The sequence below is a fragment of the Hyperoodon ampullatus genome (assembly GCF_949752795.1).
Source record: "Hyperoodon ampullatus genome assembly, chromosome: 4".
In the NCBI taxonomy this organism is placed as follows: Eukaryota; Metazoa; Chordata; class Mammalia; order Artiodactyla; family Ziphiidae; genus Hyperoodon; species Hyperoodon ampullatus.
The window spans coordinates 33,207,405-33,235,357 of record NC_136917.1 but is presented as its reverse complement, the minus strand read 5'-3'; the positions used below and the strand labels follow the sequence as shown (position 1 = coordinate 33,235,357).

The following is a 27,953-nucleotide window of genomic DNA, read 5'->3' as shown; positions in this document are numbered from 1 at the left end:
CAATGATCCGTTTCCGCCCCCAGGGAATAAAGGCTCAGTGACGGCCAGTTCTGCTCTGGAGCTCACCTGCCTCTCTGAGCCCCCAGCCGACTGGCTTGTGCCTCCCCCAGGGTGAGTGCTGGGCCCCGCATACCCCCTCTTCCCCGCCCCGCTGGCTGGACCCTGCCTGCCCCCTGACCCTCCCAGCCAGCTCTTGCACTCAAGTCCCGGGAGCTAGGGAGCCAGGCCATCCCTGCAGGGAGCCGTCTCCTCCTTTCTCAGAACAGGGCAAGTGGGGATCTCGGGGGGCGCATGCTGCCCATGCCCCAGACGCTTGTCTCTCCCCTCCCAGATGGACACGTGGACGGTGCTGCTCATCCTGCAAGCCTCGCTGGTGCTCCCCCGGGCTGCCGGCACCAGTACCAACACCCGCAGCGCCCCCGCCCCTGTCCTGCGCTTTGTTGCCGTGGGTGACTGGGGAGGGGTCCCCAATGCCCCGTTCTACACAGCCCGGGAAATGGCCAATGCCAAGGAGATTGCCAGGACCGTGCAGATCCTGGGCGCAGACTTCGTCCTGTCCCTGGGGGACAATTTCTACTTCACTGGCGTGCAGGATGCCAACGACAAGAGGTTCCAGGTGTGCGCCACTGGAGTAGGTGTGGAGGCGGGGGGATGCGTGGAGAAGCCACTCGACCTTTTGACTCTGGAGAGGGCAGAGGGAAGATGACACTTGGAGACACCTAGCACACTCAGCGTCTCCCTTGTACATAGCGCCTGACTTGGTAGGAGCATCCGATGGCTGCTTGAACCTGCGGGGGGGTGGGGCTCCCTTCTCTGTCTGCTGCAGGAGACCTTTGAGGATGTGTTCTCTGCCTCCTCACTCCGCAACGTGCCCTGGCACGTGCTGGCTGGCAACCACGACCATCTGGGGAACGTCTCGGCACAGATAGCCTACTCCAGGGTCTCCAAGCGCTGGTGAGTCTGCCCCTCCTTCTGTCCCTCCGCCAGCCTCGCTCAGGTGGGCAAAGAGATCCATCAGCCAGAGCTGAGCCTGGGGCTTCTCTGCCCAAGACGGGCGCCCACCACCTCCATCCCATCCACAGGAACTTCCCCAGCCCTTACTACCGCCTGCGCTTCAAGATCCCACGGTCCAACGTGTCCGTGGCCATCTTCATGCTGGACACAGTGACACTGTGTGGGAACTCGGACGACTTTGCCAGCCAGCAGCCCGAGAGGCCCCGCAACCTGGCAATGGCCCGCACGCAGCTGGCCTGGATCAAGAAGCAGCTGGCGGCGGCCAAGGAGGACTACGTGCTGGTGGCCGGCCACTACCCCGTGTGGTCCATCGCCGAGCACGGGCCCACCCACTGCCTGGTCAAGCAACTGCTGCCACTGCTGAGCACGCACAAGGTCACCGCCTACCTGTGCGGCCACGATCACAACCTGCAGGTGAGGGAACTGAGGGTGGGGCGAGAGCCTGGTAAGGGGTCCCCAGCCCAGCCACTGTGCCACATGGCATATTGGGGTCCTTCTGTTTGGGAGCCCCCTGAATGTCACTCTCTCTCAAACTCTATGCTCGCTAACCAGAAAACAGCCCAAAGTTCCCTAAAAGCCGTCTCACGGGTCCCAGTTGACTATTGATTGCTCAGATCAATACACTCTCACACGTGGGAAAACTGAGGCCCAGGACAGGAGGGGGTAGAGTATGTCCCTTGCTCAAGGTGACTCTGTGGTCCATCACAGGCCTGACCCTGGACTCAAGACAGGTAGACACCAAGCCCGTGGTCAACCTCACTGAGGGGCTGGGGGCTCCACTGACCCTGCTTCCTCTGTCCACAGTACCTTCAGGATGAGAATGGCGTGGGCTTCGTGCTGAGCGGGGCCGGGAACTTCATGGACCCCTCGAAGAAGCACCTGCGCAAGGTCCCCAACGGCTACCTGCGCTTCCACTACGGGGCCGAGAACTCACTGGGTGGCTTCGCCTACGTTGAGATCAGCCCCAAAGAGATGAGTATCACTTACATCGAGGCCTCGGGCAAGTCCCTCTTCAAGACCAAGTTGCCAAGGCAAGCCAGGTCTGAGCACCAGCACCGACGGGGGCTCCACGTTGGGGCCTGAGTTAGGGGCGCCTCCCTGCTGGTGGGTGAGTGGGCCCCGCTGGGACCCCCTGCCCATGGGCAGGCTTTCTCAAGGGCCGGTGGTACTACGGCAGAGCGGGAAGGAGAAGGACAGATGAGAAACTGTGGTGCCACATGGCCTTTGTGACAAGGATGCCCACATACGTGAAAGAAGCATGGACATGTGTTCTGGCCAGAGTGCCAGGCCCCTTGGCCGGGCTCGCCCAGCCTGAGTTCCGGGCATTGGGGGACAGTGAGGGAAAACCCTCCCCTGGATCAGGCATCCTTCTGTCACTGCCAAATAGTCAATAAAAAAAATAGTTGCAGAGGTTGAACGTGTATCATGAGCATCCCTTTCCTCACCTCACTGGCAAGATGTATCACCTGGGCTTGAAAGGGTTGGGGCTCCCCCACTTGCTGGTCTGCGTCTCCATCTCTAAGCCTCATCCATAACCAACTGGCCTCATACATGGATGCGATTTTAAGTAAAGACCAAACACAAAGAAGGGTCCAACGTGAAGCAAGCCTTCCTCCCCCATGCTCACCTTCCTAGGGACAGCCATCATCATGTTCTTTCCTTCCATAATAAAAACATCCTCCTTTTTTCACACAAAGCATCACAATGTATACACAGTTCTGTGTGCGTTTTTCTTTTTTCCTTTTTTTTTTTTTTTTTGGCGGGATCTTAGTTCCCAGGGATCGAACCCATGCCCCTCACAGTGGAAGCACGGAGTCTCAACCACTGGACTGACGGGGAGGTTCTTTTTCCTCTTCTGGGGTGGGGGGGTTCTATTTGACCACAAGTGGACTGTTCATATCAGAACATTCATTTTTGTTCATTTCACTGTGGAATCGGTGCTATTCATATGGTTCGAAAATCTAAACGGTACAAAGGTAAAATATCTCTCACCCCCTTCCCATCTATCCCTCCACCTTTCTGGAAAGGAAATAGCTTTCTGTAAATGCCTTGGGCTTCCTTGCAGGATTTCTGTGTGCAAATGAAAGCAAACCTGAACGGTTTTTCCCTCTTTCCTACATATGCAGATATGCTTGTAGGATAAACCAAATACATTCCCAAGAGCAGGATTGCCCTGCTTTTTGACAGCCATGGAGTTTCTGCCTTATGTCACCAGCTCCTTGCTGAGGCCTGCGGAAATCTTTTCCTATCTTTCCCTCTTACCAGCATAGTTGCAGTGGACACACCTGGACCCATGCTTTTGCACATCTGTGCAAGTACGTATGGAGGAAAACTTCCAGAAGCAGAATTATTTCAGGGCCTGTTCCTGCCGAGGAATGCTGAAAGCAGAATGCTCACCCTGAACCGAAAGCTGCAGAGAAACCCAGTTCCCCTCTGGGCTTCTGAGTTGACTAACACCCACCACAAAGAGCCTGAGCCAACCAGTCACAGGAACTGCTCTCTTGGCCTGCCCTCAACGGCCACTTCAGCTGCTACGGGGCCAGGGACCCAATTGTTTGGGTCCAGCTGCCTGCCCACCTAAATAGAATGAAATAGCACCCTGGGTAAAATAAGTGAGGTTACTGAGTTCTGGGCAATGGGGGTGCAGCTGTCTCCTGAATCAAGCATCCTTTGGTCACTGCCAAATAGTCAATAAAAGAATACCTGCAAAGGCTGAACGTGTGTCATGAGCATCCCTTGCCTCACCTCTCTGGGGAAAGGGACTTGATGGAAGTGGCACCTTCTGTTTGCTACTTTGTAGCAGTCAACACTGCTGAATTTGTTACAAGGTAACGTGTTACTATTAAAATTAAGCAAAGCTGTCTTACCAGAATGCCAGCCCTGAGTTCTTTCCAGCTGACATTACCACCCACCAAGCTCTATGCCAAATTAACCCGCTATCCCTTCTAATCCTGACCCAGGAGGAAAGGGCCAGCGTCATCCTGGCTTCTCAGAGGACAGAAGCTCAACAGATTAAGTCAGGTGCCCAAGGTCATATCCAGGAAGCATCAGACCTTCAATCTTAACCACAACAGTCAAGGCAGCTCACGGCCACCCTGCCTCTTCCCACTGACTCAGAGGCTCCAAGCCGGCAGGGGTCTGAATCAGAAGTCAGCCCAGTGTCCCTGTTTTCAGGGCCCAGAGTGTGGAATTAGCCCAATATCCCAGTTCACAGGGCCCAGAGGGTGGAAAGGAGAAGTGACACATCCAAGCTGACACAGGGAACTAGTGGCAGGGAGGGGAATTGGCCCCCCTCCTCCACAATGGCCAGGCATGTCTACCAAGCACCAAGGACCAAGTCCTGTGCCAACTCAAGGAGCACCCAAAGGAATAAGGCAGGGTAGACACATTCCCTCCTAGAGGGCTTCCTTCCAGCTCAGGGGACAATGTCAGCCAGCACACAGCCATGGGTAGAAAGATTCCTTGTAGGAAGCAACCTAAGTGTCCATCGACAGACGAATGGATAAAGAAGATGTGGCACATATATACAATGGAATATTACTCAGCCATAAAAAGAAATGAAATTGAGTTAATTGTGAGGTGGATGGACCTAGAGTCTGTCATACAGAGTGAAGTAAAAGAGAATGTAGAGAATGGACTTGAGGACACAGGGAGGGGGAAGGGTAAGCTGGGACGAAGTGAGAGAGTAGCATTGACATATATACACCACCAAGTGTAAAATAGATAGCTAGTGGGAAGCAGCTGCATAGCACAGGGAGATCAGCTCGGTGCTTTGCGACCACCTAGAAGGGTGGGATAAGGAGGGTGGGAGGGAGTTGCAAGAGGGAGGAGATATTCGGATATACGTATGCATACAGCTGATTCACTTTGTTATACAGCAGAAACTAACACAACACTGTAAAGCAATTACACTCCAATAAAGATGTTTTTAAAAAAAAGATGCCTTGTAAATTACAGGAAATAACATGGCAGAATTACTGAAGACCAGTCACAGAGTCTCATCTCTTCCCGCTTTTCCCGAGCAACTGCATCTGATTCATCCATCATGGATATTATCATCTCCCCACTCCCCTCCCTCACACCAGGTGCTGGGCCTGGCACCAGCACCCTCACTCAGCCAGGAAGTTGTCACTTGGAGAGTCAGGCCACATCCACCCTCTCAACAGCCTCCAAGGCCAAGACTCATGAATAGCAAGGTGAGAAAGCTGCCTTGCCAAACAGCAAAACGCACTGTCATCAAAACAGCATGACCCTGGCTCCGGGAAAACGTCCAGAGGGAATCCGGAAACAAATTCAAGAACACATGAGAACGTGATGTACGTTAAGGAGGCATTACAACTTCCCAGGAAAGATGTTATCTGCCTTGTCGGTTAGCCCAGAACAAAACACAACCTGAACCCTACTTCAGACCGTATACAAAAATGAATTCCAGAGGAATCATATGTTTTAGTGTAGAAATAAAATACAGTAGAGTAAATCAACTACCCTCCAAAATAAAATAAAAATTAACTTAAAAAAATACAGTAGAAAACGAACATCCACACAAAGATCTGAATGAGACAGTACATAGTAGCTTTATTCATAATTGTCTCAAAATGGAAACAACCCAAATGTCCATCAGTAGGTGAAAGGATAAACAAACTGTGTCCATCCACACAACGGAATACAACTCAATGATAAAAAGGAACAACTACTGATAAACACAACATGGACATAGGGAATTCCTTGGCGGTCCAGTGGTTAGGACTCCACGCTTTCCGAGGACATGGGATCAATCCCTGATGGGGAACTAAGATCCCACATGCAGTGTGGCAAAAAAAAAAATGGGCACATCGCAAACGTACTGAGCTGAGTAGAAGAAGCCAAATTCAAAAGGCTACGTTTTGTATGATTCTGTTTATGTGACTTCCTCAAAAACACAAAGCTATAGGAACTGAAAACAGATTCGTTGGTGTCAAGGGCTGAGGGTGAGGTAGGGATTGACTACAAAGAGACATAAGGAAACTTCTTGGGGGGATGAAAACAGTCACTATCATGATTGTGGTGATGGTTTCACAGGTGTATGTATATGTCAAAACGTGCAGTTTATTGTCTGTCAATTATATCTCAATAAAGATGTGAAGGAAGGGAGGGAGGAAGAAAGGGAGGGAGGGAAGGAGAGACAGAGAAAGAAAGAGAGGAGAGAAAGGAAGGAAGGAAGGAAAGGAGGGAAGGAAGGAGGGAAGGAAAGGGAGAGAGAAAGAAGAAAGGAAAAGGGAAAGAAAAGACACAGAAAACCTGTGAACCTGGCAGTCATGACTACGGCAGTCACACTATAATTATCTGTATATGTATTGACCACTAAGTGGAAATAGCAAGTTGCAAGGTAACATGTATGGTATGATCCCATCCTGTGTGTATCCAGGTTTGTACAAGCACGGAGAAGGGGTCCTCCAGAGAGGCACTGCCAAAGGTTAAGCTTGGCAATTCTGAGAGTAACACTGCCCTCTAGAGGAGTTCTTGGAGATAGGTCTATTGGAAATACATGGATAGATCTCTTGACAAGTTATTTTCCTAAACGCTCCAATGAAAGAGCTCTTATCAAGATTGCGAGGGACCAAATACTTGCCAAAGTCAACAGTCAATTCTCTTTCCTCACCTTACTCAAACTCGCAGCCACATGTGACACAGCTGATCACTCTCCTCGTCTTGAAATACCTGCCTCTGGAGGCTTCTGGGAGAGGGCAACCCACGTCTTCCTCCTCCTACCTCACTGTTCTGCCCAGTCTCTTGCTGGCTCCTCCTCCTAACCTCTAAGGCTGGGGAGCCCAGGTGTCCTTCTTAGCCCTCTTCTTTTGCTACACTTTGCCCCTTACCCCTGAAACCATGTGACCTCCTCTGGCCCCAAGACTTTAAATAACCTCCATATGCAAATGACTCTCAAAATCACAGCCAGATCCTTCTCCTGAGCTCCTGGCTTCCCTTCCAAAGGCCCCTTCCAGAGCCCCTCTTGCTTGTCTCAGACTAATCACAGCCAAACACAACCCTTGACCGCTCCTCCAGATTATCTCTCTTGAGCTTTCCTCATGTGAGTAAGAGGCAGCGCCCAGGGTCTCCACCCTCGACACTCCTCTCTCCTTCACTCCCTCTTAAGTTCGATAGGTGCTACTTCTGTCTGTGTGACTTCCACTCAGGCTTTGGATTCCATCCTGAGCATCGGCCTCCCAGGGAAGCCTTCTCTAACCTCTCGTACTAGTTTGGCAGCCCCCTCCACCATCACACGCTCTGAGATCCACACACTCCCCTCTGCTGCGCTGAACAGTGTAGCAACTGATCCTTTGTATTTCTGTCCAGCCTCTTCACTACATCGTGGGAATTGTGGAGCTTTGTTTTCCCCTCCCCCAGCCCCTACCTGCCTGTCCAAACTCATGTATTATAACTTCGGCACCCAAAGTGTGGTCCCGCAGGCCAACAGCACGTATGGCACTGGGGACCTAGTTAGAAAGTCAGACTTCCAGGCCCCACTCCTGACCTAATGAACCAGAACCTGAATTATAGTAAGATCCACAGGTTCTTGTTAAAGTTTGAGAAGAGCTTCTTACAAGCTTCCCCCGTTAACTCTGATTCAGCCATACTGGTATCTGCCGTTTCTTAGCACTGAGATATTTGAATGTGCCCAACATCGGGGAGACCCAGGTGAGCTGCGAGGAGCTGGGGCTTGAAGTGGGAGAGAAGGCACGTGAAGATGCTGCAGCCATGGGAGAGGCTGCCTTTCCAGTGCTGCTATGGCCCGGTCCACCGCTCCTGAAACGCGGGAACTGCCACCGCGGAAGCTCACTAGAAGTAGCGGCCACTTGCGCACCAATTGTGAAATGCGGTCCAGCCCTCGCGCACGCGCACTGCGATCCCGCCTCCGGGCCCGGAACGAGAATACAGAGAAGACGTATTCTCTGTGCGTGCGCACACAGACACTGGAGGAGGCGAGGCTTACTCGCTGGGAGGTCCCGGCCTCGGGTGGGTGAGACTGAAAGGGAAGGGAGGGATTTCCGCTTCCGCCGGGAGCCGGAAGTCACTGTCTCCCGGGTGAACGAGGCTGTCGCAAAGAGCGTCGGCGAGTGCAGGTGAACGTTCGCGCGGGCGGGCTTTGGGGTCGGGTGGGACTGGGCGCTCTGCGACTCCGGGGCGCTGACGGGGTCCTGGAGGAGACGCCGAGGGCCCAGGGCTTGGGGGGTGGCCCATCGGGGAACTTGACTCCCCCGGGTCCCAGCGAGTCCCAGCCCGCTGTTCGGAGGCCTGGCTTCTACCGGCGGGAGGCGACGCCGAAGCCATGGTGAGCCTGGAAGGACGGCTCACCTGCCTCCTCTTGAGTCCCGGAAGGGTCGGTGTCTGATCCCTTTTCCAGCCCCCACCTTGTCGCGCTTTGGACTTAGATCGCCACAGAAGTACAGTCCGAGGCCCCTGGAGTTTTATGTGCAGGCCAGACACCGTTTTCTGGAGTGTGGTTGGCGGGTGCTGTAGTCACCGGGGAAAATGAGATTCTGGGGCCCACCTGTAGCTTCTGATTCAGACTTGTTTATATTCAACAGTTATTGAGCTCTTAATGCATACCAGGTACTGTGCGTGCTGGGGATTCAGCAGTGGGCAAATCCTGCTCCCACCCGAACCCGCAGAACTGACATTCTAGTGCGGGGAGATCTGGGGTTAGGTTCAGAAATCTGCATTTTTTGAGCACCCCCAGGTGATTCTGGTGCAGGTGGTAACCAGGGCCAGGCTTTGGGGGAAAAAATTCAACAGAACACTACCCTATACCCCCGAAAGTGAGAGCCTGGGCTGCAGAACTGGCTACGCCTTACTAAAGCCTACTGGGTCTTGTAGGGTCTGGCTGCTGCTCTTCTGTTGCATCTCACACCCATCTCCCCATTACTCGCTGGGCTTCAGCTGTATTTTTTTTTTCTCAAGAAAAGCTTCTTCTGCCTTGGAGCCTTTGCAGTTGTTATTCCCTCTGCCTGGACTACCATGCATGGTCGCCTTCTCTTATTCAGGCCTCAGCTTAAATGACTCTTACCCAAGGGTTCTTCCAGCTCCACCCTTAAGTAGCCCCGTCCCAGAAGTGTTCACTTAGCCCTGTTTCATTAACCTCATAGCACTTACCAGTATTGGAAATTATCTCCCTTATTAGTTAGCTGAAGGGTCTGTCTTCCTCCGCTAGAATATCAGTTGCACAAGAGCAGATACCTTGCCTGCCTTGATGGCAGCAGTGCTGTGGTTTACTGTAGGCCTGGCATTGGTCGTTCATTCATTCAGTAAATCTCTGTTGAGAGCCAGCTCTGTACCATAAGCTGTTCTAGGCGCTGGGGGTACAAAGAAAAGACAGAAATCCCTGCCCTCGAGGAATTCACATTTGGAGGGTGCCGGGCAGAGTTAGAGACGCAGGGAGACCAGTGAGGATGCTGTTGTGATAATACAGGCCAGAGATGACTGGGACTCAAGACTCAGACCACGGAGCTGGCCCTGGGAGTGGTGAGAAGTGGTCAGATGCTGGATGTCTTTTAAAGGTAGAACAGTAGGGTCAGGATGGGATAAGGGGTGTGAGAGAGGGCGAAAGGAATTGAGGATGAGCCTAAGGTTTTTGGAAAGATGGACTTGCTGCCTGTGGGACAACACATTGAGGTGTTCAGAGCTCGGTTTTGGACAGGTTCTGTTTAAACGTTTGGTAGCACCGGGTAGGAGTGTGGTTGAGGCAGGTGGCCAGGGGAGCCTGCAGTTCAGAGAAGACATCGGTGTAGAGGAGGCATTTGAAGCCCTGACGCTGGGTGAGATCTCCGTGGAAATGAATGGAGATGGAGAGGGAAGGGGTCCAAAGACTGAGCTTGTGGACTCACCAACATTAGCGAATTGACGGGGTGAGGATGGGGTTGCAGCAGCAGCAGGGACTGCAAGAAGCTGCCACTGAGGAGGGTGGGAGAGCCCTGTGAGAATGGTGGGAGGAGGAACCGGTGTGTCCAGTACTCTGAGGAGTGAGGACTGCCCCTTGGGGTGGACAGCATGGAAGGGGCTGTGGAGAGAGGGTAGGAGGGAACACAGGCAGCTCTGCTAGGAAAGCTCACAGAGAACGAAGGGGTGGTTTTTAATGATGGGAGAGGTCGTAACAAGTGTGTTTGTTAATGATCCAGTAGAGAGAGAAAATGTGATGTTGGGATCCAAGGCACAAGGTAGCAAATTGTTTTTGTGGGGAGCATGGACGTTCTTCCATAGCAAAGGAGAGAAGGTCGAGTGGGTGGTCCTGGGGACTTGTGGATTGTGGATGTTGTCTGACTGCTTCTGTTTAATCAGTGAATTGGAAGCACCGTTAGTTAAGAACAAGGATGTTGCATAGAGAGTGGTCTTAAGTATAAATGAAACTCTGGTCTTTATCTGGCAGGCTGCTGACCCCCGCTGTCACGGAAGAATGATGCCAGAATCAGGGTGGGGCGGGGGGCAGGGGGGAGGACCACTTGACCGCTTCCTAGAGCATCGAGCCGGAGGGATGCGTGGGTCCCACGAGTCGCTGACTTCTGCCCCCATCCTCCCACAGGTTTGCCCTCCTGCAGACATGGGGCGCAGAAAGTCAAAACGGAAGCCACCCCCCAAGAAGAAGATGACAGGCACCCTAGAGACCCAGTTCACCTGCCCCTTCTGCAACCACGAGAAGTCTTGTGACGTGAAAATGTGAGCGGGGCCCAGGATCCTGCCTCACGGGGCCGGCCCTCTCCTTCCTCAGTCGGGAGGTGGCTTCCCCCCCACCCCCACTGTCTTCCATTCTGTCCCCAGCCTTCCTGGTTAGGGGCATCGTCACCCACAGACACAGGCCCCTTCGTTCACTAAGTCCCTGCATCTCCTCCTGTTCCAGGGACCGGGCCCGCAACACCGGAGTCATCTCTTGTACCGTGTGCCTGGAAGAATTCCAGACGCCCATCACTTGTATCCTTGGGAACCCGGGCTTTTCCCAGGGGATGGGGGTGGGGCGTCAGGGCTGCTCAAGGGCACCCAGCCCTGCTGTGTGCCCTGGTGGTGTGGCCACCGAGTGGAACCAGTGCCACGTGCTGACTTAACGGGGTGACAGGCTTCAGGGCAGGGGTCTGGCTAACAGTAGCGTGAGCAGCAGAAGTATGTATAGGAAAGGGGTCCAGTGCTACCAGTTGCCCTTGACCTCAGCGGCTCAGATCTGTCGGAACCAGTGGACGTGTACAGCGATTGGATAGATGCCTGCGAGGCAGCCAATCAGTAACAACGCAGAGGACCCACTCCCTTGGCAGCCTCACCCGCTGGGTACCAATCCAGAGACATTCCAGGGTTCAGGGTGTGGGTCCAGGGCCTCTGCAGCCCTGTGTGTGTGTGTGTGGAGTGGGTGTGGGCATGGGTGTGAGTGGGTGTGGCTGCAGGTGTGACGGGAGGGGGGGTGTCCTCGTGGGCATGGGGTAGAGTTGAAGGGTTGCTGGGCCCCAGGGGCCTGAACTGCCTCCCTTGGCTCCGAAAGCCTTTGACTTGCTCCCTCCTCTGGCACCTGGCCCCCTGGCTCTGGGGCCCTGGCTCCTTCAGGGACCTGTGTCCTGACATCGTAGGTGAGGGCAAGCCCAGCAGAGGCTGCCTCGGGACTCTCCAGCGTCGTCCCCCACCTTACCAGCACTTGTCCATTTGAACTGGATCGACTGCTTATCCTCCTTCCCTGCCTTCCAAGGCCTGTGGCCTGGGATTCAGGCCACAGCCCCACAGCCCCCTGGCAGGGCGGCCTGTTTTCACATTTGGCCACTTTTGTAGAGGAGGGAGGGGCTGGGTTGGGGATAGCTGTCAGTCACCAGCCCTTAAATAAAGTAGCCAACGCAAAACTCCCAGCTCTCTGGTTTCCTGGGCTCTGGGTCAGACCCAGGGGCTCAATGAGGGAATGGGGGAGACTGAGGCATTCAGAGGTGGCCTGGCGGGCCATTGGAAGGGGTCAGTCCTTCAAACTGTCCAACTTTATCCACTCTACAAGCATTCAAGGTGAAACCAGGGCAGTGCTGGGCTCAGGGGACAGGGATGAACCCACAGACATCTGGCCAGGCGTTTACAGTCACAGCAGAAACTGGGGCCAGCAGAGCCCAGGGTGGGGATTGGGGGGGTCAGAGAAGGCTTCCTGGGGGACAGCCTGAAGGAGCTAAGGCTCAGGGGCCACACTGTGCCAGAGGCCAATGTCAGGTTTGCCTGCCTTGCCCCCATGTCACAACAGCCGCCCTGAGGAAGGAAGATGCTCAGATGCTCGCAGATGAGGAAACAGGCCCAAGACAGGAGGTCACCGGCCAAAGGTCCCACAGCCAGAAGACTTCATGGCCGGGCCTTGAACCCAGGAGGCCTGGCTTCACAGCCCAGCGTCTTACTTCCTCCTGAGTCCAGGGTCCAGGCTAAGGGAACAGCTCCTGGCTTCCTGGGGGGTGGGGGGCGGTAGGGGGCACTGGAGAAGAGTAAGGGACCCTTGTCCTAGGGTCGCAAGGAGTCTCTCTCGGAAGGCTGGAGGTGGAGCCAGATGCACGTGGAGGGTGTAAGAAGAAATACTAGGGCTTTGTCCCTGGCTCCTGGCAGGAAGCTTCTAAAACCCTTGGAATTTCCTGAGCAACTGGAGTACTTTTTATCATCCATAAAGAGCCCCTTTTGATCACAGGTGAGATTATGCTAATGAAGTGACTTAGAGTGGGGCCCTAGATAGTCTCAGGAAGGGGCAGGATGCAGAGTAGGAACTCAGCCACGCCCACCAACCTTCGGGAAAGGGACCCACAGATGAAGCGCGATATGAGGACAAGATTTGGTGAGCTTCCACCCTAGGTGAACACAGGGAGGTGCTGGGACACTTGGAGAGGGCGTGGGAGCTCCACCCTCCTTCCCCGTACCTTGCCCTAGGCATCTCTTCCATCTGGCTCCTCCCAGGTTATATCCTTTTATAATAAACCAGTGATGTAATAAGTAAAATGTTTCTCCGAGTTCTGTGTGCCACTCTAGTGAATTAACCAAATCTGAGAAGGGGGTGGGGGGAACCCCCGATCTCCAGCTGGTTGCTCAGAAGCACAGGTAACAACCTGCACTTGTGATTGGCAGCTTAAGTGGGGGAGGGGCAGTCTTGGACAGAACCCTCATCCCGTGGGAGCTGATGCTTTCTCAGGTAGAGAGTGTCAGAACTGAGTTAATTGCTTGGTGGTATTGGAAAAAAAACACCTTAACAAGGCTGATGGTGAGACCCCAGATGGTCTCGTGGTGTGGAGGTCTTGACACTGGCAGTGTGGGGCAGGTCCATCTCCTCCACCTGGCCTCGTGAGCCTGGGCAGCAGGTGACTTGTGCTTTTGCTTCCTCGTTGGTACAGTGGGAGGGATGATGGAACCTTCCTCCCAGGGCCACGCTGAGGATGGAGGCACCTATCATTCCTGGCACGGTTTGAACAGACTCGGACCCACCAGGGCAGCGAGGGATATGAACGGCCAAGAAGATGTTGACCAGGCCAGAAGCCCTGACCACCAGGCCCAGCCACTGGGTCTGGCATGTGTCCCCCAGGGCCCTCTCTACCCTGACATACCCTTCCTTGGTGCTCCCACCTCCCCCTCCAAGGCCCCAGGTGGGGTCCCGTGGCCGAGGCAGGACCCAGCGGACACAGGCAGAGTGGTGGACAGGCGCCGGGGGTGGGGGCGGGGGATGCCCTCTGGGGTCCAGGGAAAGGGGGCTCCTGCCAACCAGGGCCCGCCCACCCCAGTCTTACAGACCAAGTGCTAATATGGTGCTGTTTTCCCAAGAAGGCAGGGCCCTAAGCCAGGCATGGATCCTCCTCAGCATAGCTTCCCCGAGCTGGCCCCATGGTAGCAGGACTTTGGGTAGCAGGACTTAGGGTAGCCAGGCCAAGAGCGCCTGGAATCCAGTTTACGAGGCCCCAGGGGCCGTGTGTGTCTGTGCGAGTGGGTCTTCTGATGTCTGTCTCTGCAGGTCCCCACATTCCAGCCTCGCCCCCTGCCCTGGGAAGGGAAGGGGAGAAGACTGCTGTGCCCCCAGCATGGCCGCATCCTCTCATTGGAACCCTGGCATTTGATGGCTTCTGGGCAGGATAGCTGGGGCCCACATCACCGGGAGAGCAGGGTCCCCTCTGAAATGTGGGGAGGTTGGGACCTTGTCCAGACTTCTGGGATCCTGGGCTGGCAGGCCAGGCGCCTGGGCCAGCTGCACCCTGCAGTCAGCTACTTAACTGCTCTGTGCCAGTTGGTAAAGGGCCATTGCCAAAGTGCCTCCACTGTGCCCATCCAAAGTGGGCACATCTTTCCAAAGTGCCCATCTTTCCCCACTGCCCTGTCCCCTCCCACCTTCCCACAGTCTACTTCAGGGATACAGGGTTCTCCCTGTCCACAGGGGCCTCCAGGACCTGGCTGGTTGTCCATTCTCATGGTCAGTACCAAATGTCATCCCCTGTCTGGAGGCATCATTTCATTTAAGCTCCCTGTGACCCCACAAGGTTCCATGTCCTCATTTTCCTAATGCAAACAGGCCTAGGGAAGGGAAGTGACTTGCCCAAGGTCACCTAGCTGGCAAGCTGCAGAACTGTGATTTACATCCCATCTAGCCCGTCCCGGCGCTTGGCCTCAACGCAACCCACAGGCCCCCAGAGAAGGTACATGGGTGCTGAGCCTGTGTGTGTGTGTGTGTGTGTGTGTATTGTGTACCTGTGTGAGGGTTTATGTTTTTATGTGCCTTGAGTAGAAGTGTGTACTGCATGTGTATCTGTGTGTGAAAGGGTATGTGCACTAAGGCTGTAGAGAGCATGTGTACACCATACACACGAAGTGTGCATGCGTGTGGATTTTGTGTGTGAGTCGGTGGGTGCCGTCCTGGGTCCAGCGAGCTCTGTGAGCTCTGTGTGTGTATCTTAGGGTGCACGTGAGTGTGTGTGCCTGTGCAGATGTGTGTGTGGGAGATGGGGTATATCTGAGCAAGGCCACTTACGCGTGTGCTAGAGCCACACAGCCTCTGTGACAGAGCAGCCCTGAGTCCTCAGATGACTTTACAGCCATTTATTGTGCTCCAGTGAAGTAGAAAAAGAAAGTGCTCGCGTTACAAACACCGCTGTCACATCCCTTAACGCCAGCTGCAAACCAAACCGCGTGTGTCCGCTGGGGGTCTGGGCATGCAGTTTGCTCCCACTGTGGGAATGGGGGAGGGGGGCGAGCCTGGGCTCTGGGGGCTTCGCTTGGGGGGGCTTCTTGTCCTAGGGGGACCCACCTGTGGGGAGTGGGGGACAGCGGGGTAGCTTTGCTCAGTGCGTCCTTTGGGCGCTGTTGGGAACACCCGGCTCTATGTTGGACCCAGGGAGGAGCCCCCGTCCCCGCCACAGGCCCCCCCCAGTCTGCTCCCCCAAAACGCTAACCCTGTAGGCAGGTGCCAGGGGGCTGGAGGAGCCATGCAGGGGGAGGGGGTCGGCAGGCCGGGCTGGGCCCTGCCAAGAGCAGCACCGGCCTCCCGGGGGGAAGGCGGGAGGCCCAGGGCCCTAGGCGGAGTTGTAGTAGTTGTGTGGGTGGTGGTCATGGGCAGGCTCGCCCAGCTCCGGGTACTCGGGCATCAGGCAGTACTTGGGGTCGTAGACCTGGCGGGGCAGCCCATACACCGTCATGCCCCGCTGCGAGGCCCCCTTGTTGCTGCCCATCTGCAGGCTGACATTGAGCATGTCGCAGTGCTCCATGCCCAGCCCCGGCTCGAAGATCTGCCGCTTGGTCCCGGGAGCAGTCATGCCGGCCTGCGGAGGGCAGTGCAGTCAGGCCGAGGGGACGGCGAGGGCCACAGCCCCACCAGCCCGCCCCATGGCCCCCCACACACCTGGCTGGCTCCCTTGTTGGTGCCCATCTGTAGGCTGATGGTGGCCTGGTCCAGGGGCTGGTCTGTGCCCAGCTTGGGGTCGTAGAGGTGGCGCCGGGTGCCGTAGGCTGTCATGCCCTGCTGGCTGGCAAACTTGTTGGTGCCCATCTAGGGAGCCAGAACGAGAATCACCCCGAGGCTTACAAATCTCACGGTGGGCCACGAGATGTAACTCATGTCAGCAGGCACTTACGTGGCCCTCTAATGAGGCACTGTTTCCACCCTCAGGCTACAGACTGGAAACTGAGGCCCAGAGAAGGTGGGTCACGTGACTGATAGGTGGCCTGACTTCCAGGGTTCAAGTTCCAGCCCGGCCACTCATCACGTGGGCAATCCTGGCAAGTAAGCTATCTTCTCCAGGCCTCAGTTTTCCCGTCTGTATAAAGAGTATGCTCATAACAGTACCCACCCCCTAGAGCTGTCAGAGGAGTGAGTTAGGGTATGGAAAAATGCCAAGTGTATAGTCTAGTAAAGGCCAAATATGCTGCCACCCCCCTGCCAAAGCCTGCAGGGACCAGGGTGCCCTCCCAGCCTCCTCCACTCCCTGACCCTCTGCTCAGCTCAGCAGTGAGGCCCGGGTGAAGAAGGGGCAGTACCTGCAGCCCAATGATGTTCCGCCCTTCTCTTAGCTTCTCTGGCTCAAATTTCCGTTCCTGCTTCTCTGCGTATTTCACTCCCACGTTCACCTTGTTCCCTTTCGTCTTGGCCTGGGGAGGGCGAGGGGGCAGGGACTGACACGGAAGCCCCTGGGCCACACTGTCCCCTCGGAGCCCCTGAGTAGCACCTGCTTTCCCCCTGCCACCCACGCGGGGCTCAGAGGGCACAAGTGGCCCCACCCGCATCCCAGCCCCGAGTGCCGGCAGCCCCCTGGCCCCATGCCCACCCTTCAGCCACGCTCACCATGCTGGCCAGGGCCAGGAGGGTGGACTGCACTTGGGTGTAGTTGGTGTTCTCGAACAGGTCGTTGGCCTCAAAGATGTCGTGGGGCCTCACCCCATACTTGGTGATGGCCTTGATGAAGTTGCCGATGTTCTCCAGCTGGAGGGGAGCCGGTAGCAGTCAGGGGTGGGAGGGGAGTGGGGGTCTGGATGGAGCTCTGAGGGGCTATGGGCCAGGGGTCGAAAGAGTTAAGAGAGTCTGGGCTCACCTGGTGCCAATTCTGGGTGGACTCATTGACCTTCTTCACAGAGCCTGGCTGGAGCTTATTGATGAACCTGCAAGGCGCAGGGGAGGGCACTGAGGAAGGGGACCCCTACTGCCCCCACCCAAGCCCAGCCCAGCGGGACAAGGGGTCAGGATGACAGTCAGTGGGCGCTGTCCTTTTCTCTGTTTCCCACTGCAGTCAGCCCCCAGCTGCAGCCCCACCACAGACCATCCGCACACACAGGCAGGACCCAGATGGGAAACCAACCCCGGGGAGCTAGACTCGTTCAGGTCAGAAAGTCTCCCGATGGAGGGTGTAGGGGAGTCTCCTGGGTGCACCTGCCTTGCTCGTGACCATGTTTCAATCTCCTTTTCTTTTGCAAACCGCTACACCTCGGAGAGCCCACAGCTCAGAACTGGGGCCTCTTCTCTGGCTACACTCACCCCCTTGGTCTCATCCAGTCTCTTGGCATTTTATTTTTTTTTTTTTGGCCACGCTGCGCGACATGTGGGATCTTAGTTCCCCGACCAGGGATCGAACCCGTGCCCCCTGCAGTGGAAGCGCAGAGTCTGAACCACTGGACGGCCAGGGAAGTCCTCTCTTGACTTTAAATGCCATTGATATGCCAATAACTCCCCAACATCTTTCTGCAGCCCACCGCTTACTCCATTCCAGCTCCCCACATGGGTGTCTCAAATCAAATGCACCCTACCTGGACTCCTGACACCCACTTCCCCCCCACAGAACTCCCTCCATCCTCCCCGGCTCAGTAAACCCAGCCCTCCAGGTCTCAGACAAAGCCCTCCGCCGCCCTTGACTCTCCTCTCCCTCTCTCTCACCCCCACATTCCATCCCTCAGCAATTCCTTTTACTCTGCCTCCTGAAGACTTCCAGAAGCCCACTTCCACCCTGCTCTGAGCCACCAGTGTCTCTTTCCTGGGCTCTTGCCTTGACCTCCCCTTGGGCTCCCAGCTTCCACCTCACTTCATCCCCTCCAGATGCTTGTCATCCCATGGCTAAAATGACCTTCTTAAAACAATTCCATTATGGTTTATCATAGGATATTAAATATAGTTCTCTGTGCTATACAGTAGGACCTTGTATACTTTGCTGTACAGCAGAAATTAACACAACTGTAAATCAACTATACTTCAATTAAAAATTTTTTTTTTCCAGTTACTCCCCAGTTCAGAGCACTCCCATGGTTTCCTATTGCCTTGAGAATAAAAGCCTAACTCCATAGCATGAAGGACGAAGAGGCCCCGTACCGTCTGGCCCCCAGCTAACTCCCTCCACTTTCCCTGATCACTGAGGCATGCTCCCACCGCAGGGCCTTTGCACTGGCTGTCCCCGCTGCCTGGCCCACTCTTCCCTAAGATGTCCTGCCGGCAACTTCCCTCACTTCATCCGAGATTCTGCTTCAATATTACCTCTTCTGAAAGACCTCCCAGACCATTCTGTACAAAGCAGCTACCCTTCACCCCAGGCCCCCCGCCCCCCATCCTTCCCAGCTTGACTCTTCCTCATGGCACTTCCCACCACAGGCAAGTATGTGATTCTTTCATCAATTATTTGTTCAATCACCCCCACCAGGACTAAAGCTCTGTAAGCGCCCCAAGTCGAGTCTGTTTTGTTCACTATCCCCAGCGCCTAGACCTGGCTAGCACACAGCAGGTGCTCCATAAATGCACCTCCTCCATAAATGGGTGGGTGGCCCTGCACTCTTTAAGGCCTGGGATACCAGACCATCCCCCGATTCCTTGGATACGGTAGAACAACATCCCCCAGCCCCTCTCTTTCCAGCAGCTAGGACTTGGTAACACTGTGCCTTCGGGAAGCTTCCCTAGCACAAGCTCTGGCTCTTAGGGTCACCCTGCCCTGGGTCTGACTCAGAGAAAAAGAAAGGACCCCAGCTGGGCTCAGGGCCCAGCCCAGAAATAGGGTTGCAGTGAAATCTAGGAGGTGGAATCTGGAATCGGGGCTTGGGAGCTGTTGAGGGTTTTCCTCTCCCTCAGTGATTAGGTTCTGAGAGGGGGAGAAAATCAGGGCCCACTTGAATTACTGTGGCACATCCCTCAGGTCACCAAGCCAGCAGTGGACAGCTGATGTGGCCCAGTGCCTTTCGCCGTGATCTCCCTTTCTTGGGACTCTAGAGACCATACATGTGGCTGCCCCGTATGCGTGGCGGTTCAGACTCTAGATTCGGAAGTCATTTCTGTTGGAACAGCGTGGGACTTTGGGCGACGTGTTTTACCTGAGGCTCAGTTTTCTTTACTGTTAAATGGGCACAGTGATTATCTTTATATCTGATACCTCAAAACAAAGGTATCAGATATAACGTGCCCAATCCAGCTCTGAGCTCTTGGTCATTTGAGGGGCTCAGGTAGTAGAGATGAGGGGTTGGGGGCAGCCCAAGGCAGAGTCTGGGCCATGAGCGCCCCACTCACTCGCAAAGAATTATGCCATCTTTGAGGCCGTCCATGAAGTTGTTGCCAATGCGGCGCCCTGTCACCCCCTCGATCCACTCTCTCAGCTCTTGTTCCCGCTGGTGGTCGTACTTCTGGGCCAGCTGCGGTGGGGGACACAGAGAAGGTGGTGAGGACACAGTGGGGAGCAGGGTTGGCTCCCAGGCCCAATCCAAGATTTCCTAGGTCTGATCTCTTCCCTCATCCCTTCCCAACTAAGGCAATTCTGTCCCAACGTCCAGTTGGGGGGTGGGGGATGTGCTGAGGGCCAGTGTTGAGGTGGCACCTGCCCAGGGGGCCATTCCAGGCATTCTGAGGTTTTGGCACCACCGAATGTGGATTAAGGGGTGGAGAATGAGATATTCAGAGCTGGGGGGCGGTGCCTGGCCTCTTGGTTCCCCCTCCAGACCAAACTTGGGGTTTAGCTTCCCCTGGCCCTGCCCCCCTCCTGGGAGCTTCAGGCAGGGGAGGAGGAGCCCTAAGGAGGTGCCCCCGGATGCCGCCTTGCAGGGGACTGCTCTGTCTTACATCTCTGTCTCGGTGTCTCTCCAGGTCCTCATCCCTGGGGCCCCCTCTCTGGCTCGGGGCGAGGGCCAGTCTTTGCCTTACTCCTGGCCCCATGCATGTCTGTATTTCTCTGTCTCTCTCCCCATGGCACGATGTCCTCAGTCTCTCTCCCAGCTCTGTCTGTCTTTCCTAGGCCCTGTCACCCTGTCCCCATCTCTTCGTGTCCGGCTGGGGGTGGGGCTCATAGCTCGTCCATCTCTGCTTTCGTAGGTCTCTCTCCATCTCTCCGAATCCAGGTTCCCTGCCTTGGGTGAGGATGGGGCTCAGCCGTCTCTCCGCCTCTCCATCCCTGTCTCAGTCTTATCTTGCTCCAGGCTCGCCCTCCCCCATCCGTCCCTCTCAAGTCTCAGGCTTCCAGTATCTCTGTGTCTCTCCCCCACCTCTCCTCTCCCACTTTGGCCCCCCTCCGTTTCCCCAGAACTCTCTACCCCAGCCCAGACAGGCTCCGGGCCCCTGGGAGACCCGGTCGCCCCTTCTCCTGGGGGAGGGGAAAGAGGAGGGGAGACGGCCCCCTCACCTGGCCCCGGCCTTGCCGCCCCCCTCCCCATCAGCCCGGCTTTATAAAGCAAACCGGCCCTTATATAGCGCGGCCCCGCGGGCCGGGCTCCCGAGGCCGCCTTATATGGCGTGGCGGCTCCGCTCGGCTCCTGGGCCGGCGCTGGGGGGAGGGGGGGCGACGCTGGGATCTGTCTCCTGCCCGAGCACCGGCCCCCCCACCCGCCCCCTCCTCCAGCCCCGAGGATCCCCCCGACCCAGGTTCCCAATCCCAGCTCCCCATTTCCTGCCTGTAGAACCCTGGGAAAAGCCACCCTGAGCCTCAGTGTTGCCCTCTGTCAAATGGGGCTGGGACTCCTCCCCGGGCATCGCTCAAGGGATTGTTCCAGTGGGTTGGGGACTTCAGGCTCGCTGCCCTGGAGAAGCTGATCCCATGGGGGGCACGGGCCACAAGTTCAGAGGCCCAGTTCTGAATCTCTCATATATGACCTGAGCTACTTGCCTCTTCTTTCTGAACCCATCCATAGCATGAAGGCGATGTCCCCATGTCCTCCCACCCCCAGAATTAGGAGACCCCTGCTTCTTTCCCTAATGCCCACTCTCTGCCCATCCCCAGCTGTCTGTTTCCTTCACGATCTCCAACACCTTGGGGCCTCACCCCCCAGGAACCCCAGCTCTGGAGCACTCCGCAAATTCTTTGTCAGGCTAGGGGGTGTGGGCAAAATCAAGTCCTTCCCCAGACCCCCAGAAACAAAAAGGGTTAACAGGGGACTCTAATCAAGTGGGGTTTCACAATGGGCCAACCGCCTCAGTTTACCTGTGACTGCCTGCATGCCCCCCCATTTCACACCCCAACAGGAGCTAAGGGCTCTGGGATGCTCAGGCCAGGGAGGAAGGCAGCGCCTTCCCCATACTCGTCCTTTCTCTCTCTCAGGTTCCAAGTCATATGGGATAGGCAGGGGGTCCAGGGAACCCCAAGTGTGGGGCCTCTGGCCTGGCAGGGCAAGTGGGCCAGGTCACGGGGAGGCCCTCCAGCCCTACCTTGTTCTTGACCTCAGCTGACAGCCCATAGGCGGGGCCTCGGTTGAAGTGAGCAGAGGACATGCTGGCTGACTGTGGACAGCGGAGGCAGCAGCGCTGAAGAAGGCGGCAGCAGCTGAAGCTCCGTCTGCACCCTCTTCCCTCCTCACATGTTTTTGAAGCTCGGGAGGCGGCCCAGGCCTCTTCCAAGGCCGTCCCATTGGCCATAGAGGCCTGCCAAGGGGCGGGGCGCCCCCCCACCTTGGCCAGCCCCCCTTCGTGATGTCAGGGCCTTGGTATTGGGAGCTGATTGTGTCATTGTTTCCACCTAAGGGGGCGGCCTGGGTTATTCTTTTTTGGGGCGGCGGGCAGCTTGGCCAGACAGAGACCAACCTTTCCCCACTCCCCACTGTTCATTAGGCCTCTGGCTGGGTCTCCTAGTCTCTTTGTGTCTGTCTCTGAGGCCATCTCCCCACATCTCTGAGGTCATCTTTCTTCGTTTCTCTCCTGTCTTGAGGCAGCACTACCACCTGTGGTAGTTTATGGAGCACCACCCTGGTTTTAAGTCCAGACACCAACAGTCTATAAATGTAGGCCAGCCCCTTCCCCTCTCTGAGCCTCTGTTGCCACACCTGTAAAATAGACTAATGATAGTGCCTGCTCATGAGGGTGTTGTGAGGATCAGAAGAAATAATGCCTGGGACTTCCCTGGTGGTCCAATGGTTAAGACTCTGTGCTTCCACTGAAGAAGGCACGGGTTCAGTCCCTGGTCAGGGAACTGATTCCGCAAGCTGGGTGGCGCAGCCAAAAAATAATGCCTCCAATATGCCCAGGGCAGTGCCTGGCACAGGGAATAGCAGTATTTCTGCTGAGAATCTGGCACCCCACTTCTGTCCCCTCCATCCCCTCATAAGGACCTGGGGGAGCAGAGACCCTGGATCTCACCCTCCCCATCCACCTGTGGGTTGCCTGAACCACGGAGTGGCTGTGTTAGTGGGTTCCAGGCCATGGACACCCCCATATATTCCTGTCCCAGCCAGGCTGGCCTGGAGGGAACACCTGCAAGCAGCCCTGCCTCTCCAGATTTCACCGCTGTACCATAGGGGTGGATGACATGCCCACGTCATGCCATGTATGTTTAGGCCATGTTAGTGACACTTGGATAACATGTCAGCAACCATATCATACACTAATGATACAACAAGGACATGCAATTTGCTGGCCACATGCTAAGGGCACAGCCGTGATATACTAATAATGACAACAGCCCTTATGTTAGGCCCTGGTCCAAATGCTGTACATGTATCCACTCATACATACCTCACAACACCCTCAGAAGTGGGTGCTGCTATTATATGCACTTTACAGATGGGGAAACTGAGGCACGGGGGTGTGGAATCCCTTTCCCAGTGTCACACAGCTCACTAGTGACAGAGCAGAATTTGAACCCGGGCCTCTGCCCCTAATGCTATGAGGCTAAGGCAGGGTTTCTCAATCTTGCTACTGTTGACATCCCGGCTGGATGTCCTGGGCATTGCAGAACTTTAAGCAGCATCCCCAGCCTCTACCTACTCAGTGCCAGAAGCAACGCCCCCCCCCCCCCACTTTAGTCTTTTTTGTTTTGTTTTGGCCGCACCGCATGGCATGCGGGATCTTAGTTCCCGACCAGGGATCGAACCCGAGCCCCCTGGGGGGTCTTAACCACTGGACCGCCAGGGAAGTCGTTCCTCCCTTCCCCCCGCCCCACCTTAGCCTTGGGGGTAGGGGTCGGCAGCAGATCGCTCCCATTTGAGAACGACTGGGCTAAGGCAACTACCGACAAGTTGATAACGTGTAATGGTATATTGAAGATACGCTAAAATACATAAAATGAGCAAACAATTAGCTCCTACTGCGTACTGAGTGCTTTGGATCTGTTAACTCATTCCTCACAGCAGCCTTATGATGTGGGGTCTAAATGTTGCACAGAGAGGTGAAGCCGACTGCCCGCAGTCACGCAGCTCCAGGGTGGCGGAGCCAGGATTCAAACGCGTAGGTTCCTGCCCACGCTGAGCGGCCCGCAGCGGGCCACAGGTCGCTACTGCGCATGAGAGGACGCGCGCCTCGTCTAGCTCTCGGCCGGCGCCCCCTGGCGGCCCAGGAGGGCGGGGGCGGGGCCTGGCGGCATCCAGGCGGCGATGACGCGACGCGCTGACTCATTCGGCCCCGCCCCCCGGCCCGCTGTCGCTTGGCCATTTATAGAATCCGCGCCGGCTCTGAAGTCACTGCCCAGGCACGACGGGGGCGGGGTGGGGGAGCACTTGGCTTGCCTCCAGACGGGGCAACCCGGGGTCTCCCTAGGGGACAGCCCTTTTTGGGTCCGTTTGTCCCTCCAATTCTGGATCGGTGTCTCTGTATCTCTTGCAATGTCTTTTGGTCGTTCTGTGCCCGTCTCTCAGCGTCGCCTAGCCTTTTTCTGTCTCAGCCTTTGTCTCTCTCTGCGCCTCTATGAATCTGCCCATCTCACTGTCTCTGTCTTTCTCTCTGTCCCCATGTCTCCTCTCTCTTTATCTCGCCGTCTCTGCGTCTCAGTTTCTGTTCCGCGCCTCTTGGTCACCGTTTTTCTCTGTGTCTCTGTATTGTCTCTGTTTCTGTCTGATGGATGGCGGTAGAGGCGGAGAGAGGGGACTTATCCCATCCCGAGGCCCCAGCCCCAGGGGACTCCCCCATCACTGGCTGCCCGGTGTGCAGACCCCCCACTCAGCTCCTATTTGGCGCTTCCCAGGCCGCAGCCCCTCTGTGCCTCAGTTTGCCATCTAAATTGGAAGGATGGGCTTTAGTAAGGAATAGAGTTTCTTTTCTCGAAGAGTCCAGGACAGTCATGAAAGAAAAGCTCTGCCTTTCCTCAGTCTTAGGAGATCCCCCAGAAACTTTCTGACTCTGAGAACTAACACACACACACACACACACACACACACACACACACCTCTGCGCCTGTGTCCGGGAGAGTCTCACCCCCTTCACTTGCCTATCTTGGCAGACCGTGTCTGCCAGCACCCCCAAACCCACCCCCTACCTAGCTCTCCTTCCCCCAGATGGCTTCTGTTTCTGGAGGGCTCACTCCATGCCAGGCACTGTGCCAGGCACAATCTCACTTAATCCTCACCACCACCCTCTTGAGGGGGAAAGTCTTAGACCCCTTTTTTGGGGGGGGCGGCGCGGTGGGGCATGTGGGATCTTAGTTGCCCCACCAGGGATCAACCGGAGCCCCTTGCTTTGAAAGCACAGAGTCTTAACCATTGGACTGCCAGGGAAGTCCCTTAGACCCTTTTATAGATAAAGAAAAGGTTCAGAGAAACCAAGTCACACTCCCAGGGTCACGCTGCTTCTGCTGCTCCCACATCCTTCCACATGTATTTCTTGCGTGCCCAAGCACGCTCTCATCTTTGTAGTCCCTTCTGCCTCGACACATTTCCACAAGATGCCTGTGAGCCCTCTCCCTCATTTCTTCTGCTCAGATGTCCCCTCTTCAGAGAGGCCCTCCCTGACCACCTGCTCTAAAATAATGTATCCCACACCCCCAGACTGTGAGAGGATGGGCAGGAGGGAGCTATTCACTTAAGTGTTTGCACCTGACAGTGGATACATACGTCTGCCTCCATAAAAACCTCCATTTGAATAACTGATTTTTAAAAGTCCCCTCGGGTTTGCCCTGTGGCGCAGTGGTTAAGAATCCACCTGCCAATGCAGGGGACACGGGTTCAATCCCTGGTACGTGAAGATCCCACATGCCGCGGAGCAACTAAGCCCGCGCACCACAACAACTGAGCCTGCGCTCTAGAGCCTGCGAGCCACAACTACTGAGCCCGCGTGCCACAACTACTGAAGCCTGCGTGCTCTAGAGCCCGTGCTCTGCAACAAGAGAAGTAACTGCAATGAGAAGCCCGTGCACCACAACGAAGAGTAGCCCCCTCTCGCTGCAACCAGAGAAAGCCCACATGCAGCAAGGAAGACCCAACGCAGCCAAAAATAAATAATTTTTTAAAAATAATAATAAAATTAAAAAAATAAAAAGCCCTCTCCACAGGACTTCCCCGGTGGTCCAGTGGTTAAAAGTCCGCGCTTCCACTGCAGGGGGCGCGGGTTTGATCCCTGGTCGGGGAACTAAGATCCTGCATGCCGCATGGTGTAGCCAAAAAAATGAAAAAAATAAAAATAAAAGAGTGGCCCGGATTGGCAAAAATCAGAACGCCTCATAACAACGAATGCTGGGGAGGGTTAGGGAACATCGTTGATGGGCATGGGCAGTTTGTTGATAGCTTTCAAAATGATAAGTGTCCTTACTTTTTCTGGTGGTTACTTTTCAGTGTCAAGTCAACTGGGCCAGGGGGTGCCCAGATACTTGATCAAACATTATTCTGGGTATGTCTTCAAGGGTGTTTTTGGATGAGATTAATATTTGAATTTGCAGTTTGAGCAAAAGAGATTGCCCTCCCCAATATGGATGGACTTCATCAGATCAGTTGAAGGCTTGAATAGAACAAAAAGGCTGATTCCCCCGTCCAGTAAGAAGGAACTCCTCCTGCCTGACTGCCTTGAGCTGGGACATGGGTCTTTTCCTGCCTTCAGACTGGAACTGAAACACCAGCTTTTCTTTGGTCTCAAGCCTGCCAGCTCTTGGACTGGAACTTATACCATTGATGCTCCTGGTTCTCAGACCTTTGTTCTTGGACTGGAACTACATCATCTACTCTCCTGGGTCCCCAGCTTGCCAACTGCAGATTTTGGACTTGGACTTCTCAGCCTCCATAATCACATAAGTCAATTCCTTATAATAAATCATCTCTCTCATATATATCAATATATGTATGTATATGTATTTTTTTTGTTTTTCTGGAGAACCCTACCTATGTAATACACCTTCTGAACCAGCAAATCTCTTTTTTAGAATATTCCTAAGAAGTACAAGTGTAGGTATGAAGAATCACATTTATTGCAGTGGCCTTTTAATAACAAGTCACCCTGTAGATCTATCAACAGGGAACACGTGAGATAGACAAAGATGACAGCAGAATATGCAGCACTTTGTTTCAATTAAATAAAGGTACTGTGGTGCTGAGGTTAAGTGTGTGTGTGGGCGGAGGGGGGGCTCTGGATCCGTATTCCATGGGTTTGGGGCATACCCTGGTGCTTCCTGGCTGTGTGATCTCAGGCAGGTGTCTTAACGTCTCTGTGGTTGAGTTTCCTCCTCTGGAAAATGGGCATATTAGTAGTGTCCACTTCAGTAGGCTTGTTTCTTTTTAACTTTTTGTTTGGAGATAATTTTAGGCTTACAGAAAAGTTGCAAAAAAAATAGCACAGAGAGTTCCCAAATACCCTTCACCCTGCTGCCCCTCCTGTTGACATCTTACATAACCATAGTACGCTTATCAAAACTAAGAAATTAACCTTGGCACAATACTGTTAATAAACTACAGACTCCAGTTTTTTAACTCATGTCCTTTTTCTGTTCCAGGACCCAATCCAAGATCCCTCATGGCATTGAGTTGTCATGTTTTCTTAGACTCCTTGGTCTGTGATAGTCCCTTAGTCTTTCACGACCTTGACACTTTTGAAGAGTACTGGTTAGTAATTTTATAGTCTGTCTCTCAATTTGGTTTGTCTTGATTAGAGTGGGGATTTTGCGTTAGTGAGAAGGATCCCAGAAAGGTGATGTTCCCTTCCCATACCAAGGGCTTATGATGTCACTATGACTTATTGCTGGTGATGTTAACCTTGGCCCCTTGGTTACAGTGATGTCTGCCAGGACCCTCCACTGTGAAGCTGCTATTTTCTTTGAGTTGTTTTGAGGACTGCGTGTTAAAGGGTCTACATCAGGACTTCACACATACTATTGTGCTCTGTGTTTAAAAAAAAAAAATACCCCCTCCCAAAAAAAAAGTACATGTCTGTGTTTGAATCAACTACTTCTGGAAGGATAAATTAGAAAATGAGAGCCGCAACTGCCTCACTAGGAAGAGGAACAATGGGAGCTCTAAAGGCTGCGGCCAGGTTGGTGAGCCCACCACCGCCCACGCGTGCCTTCACCTGGACCCAGCTGAGCAGAGCGAACTGCGCCTACTTATAGCTGGGCACGCCCAGCAGAGGGCAGTAGCACTCCCAGCAGCTGCCCACGTGGCTGTCAACGTGCTGGGGAGGGTGCGCTAGCCCTCCTGGACCGGCAGTTGATTGGCTGTAGCGCCTCTTAGATCGGCCAATCACAGGAATCTCGATGGCAGATGTGGTGCGGCTGCGCAGAGTCGTGGAGGCATCCTAAGGGTGGCTGTGAGTATCTTTCTTTCCCCCTGCCACCACCCTGTGTCATGGAGGCCAAGGGATTGCAGAAGTGGCTTTATGG

General features: G+C 54.8%; 3 protein-coding genes across 4 annotated transcripts; 2 read left to right on the top strand and 1 right to left on the bottom strand.

Annotated features, from left to right (window-relative positions):
* Nucleotides 1-331: 331 nt before the first annotated feature.
* On the top strand, nt 332-2,372 carry ACP5 (acid phosphatase 5, tartrate resistant; the record flags this gene model as incomplete). Its single annotated transcript, XM_079703382.1, has 4 exons — nt 332-616; nt 827-954; nt 1,083-1,428; nt 1,819-2,372. The coding sequence occupies 4 exons, from the start codon at nt 332-334 to the stop codon at nt 2,095-2,097; spliced, it is 1,038 nt and encodes a 345-aa protein (XP_079559508.1). The 3' UTR covers nt 2,098-2,372.
* A 5,695-nt stretch (nt 2,373-8,067) lies between these two features.
* Nucleotides 8,068-12,965, top strand: ELOF1 (elongation factor 1). Of its 2 annotated transcripts, XM_079704108.1 has the most exons (5): nt 8,068-8,114; nt 10,568-10,701; nt 10,883-10,953; nt 11,196-11,301; nt 12,239-12,965. In XM_079704108.1, exons 2-4 carry the CDS (start codon nt 10,586-10,588, stop codon nt 11,258-11,260), a joined length of 252 nt encoding a protein of 83 aa, XP_079560234.1. In that variant the 5' UTR covers nt 8,068-8,114; nt 10,568-10,585; the 3' UTR covers nt 11,261-11,301; nt 12,239-12,965. The 2 variants fall into 2 exon arrangements, with proteins under 2 accessions (XP_079560234.1, XP_079560233.1); XM_079704107.1 differs by lacking the exon at nt 12,239-12,965 and having other exon boundaries at nt 11,196-11,838.
* A 2,556-nt stretch (nt 12,966-15,521) lies between these two features.
* On the bottom strand, nt 15,522-21,661 carry CNN1 (calponin 1; the record flags this gene model as incomplete). The annotated part of the gene is made up of 7 exons (XM_079702023.1): nt 15,522-15,767; nt 15,848-15,994; nt 16,483-16,593; nt 16,787-16,924; nt 17,034-17,100; nt 19,478-19,599; nt 21,599-21,661. 7 exons carry the CDS (start codon nt 21,659-21,661, stop codon nt 15,522-15,524), a joined length of 894 nt encoding a protein of 297 aa, XP_079558149.1.
* Nucleotides 21,662-27,953: the final 6,292 nt, after the last annotated feature.

Coding starts and splice junctions, on each gene's coding strand:
- ELOF1 (XM_079704108.1), top strand. CDS start 10,586: ATGGGGCGCAGAAAGTCAAAACGGAAGCCACCCCCCAAGAAGAAGATG. Junction 10,702..10,882: donor AAGTCTTGTGACGTGAAAAT/GTGAGCGGGGCC, acceptor CTCCTGTTCCAG/GGACCGGGCCCGCAACACCG. Junction 10,954..11,195: donor ATTCCAGACGCCCATCACTT/GTATCCTTGGGA, acceptor TCAGCGGCTCAG/ATCTGTCGGAACCAGTGGAC.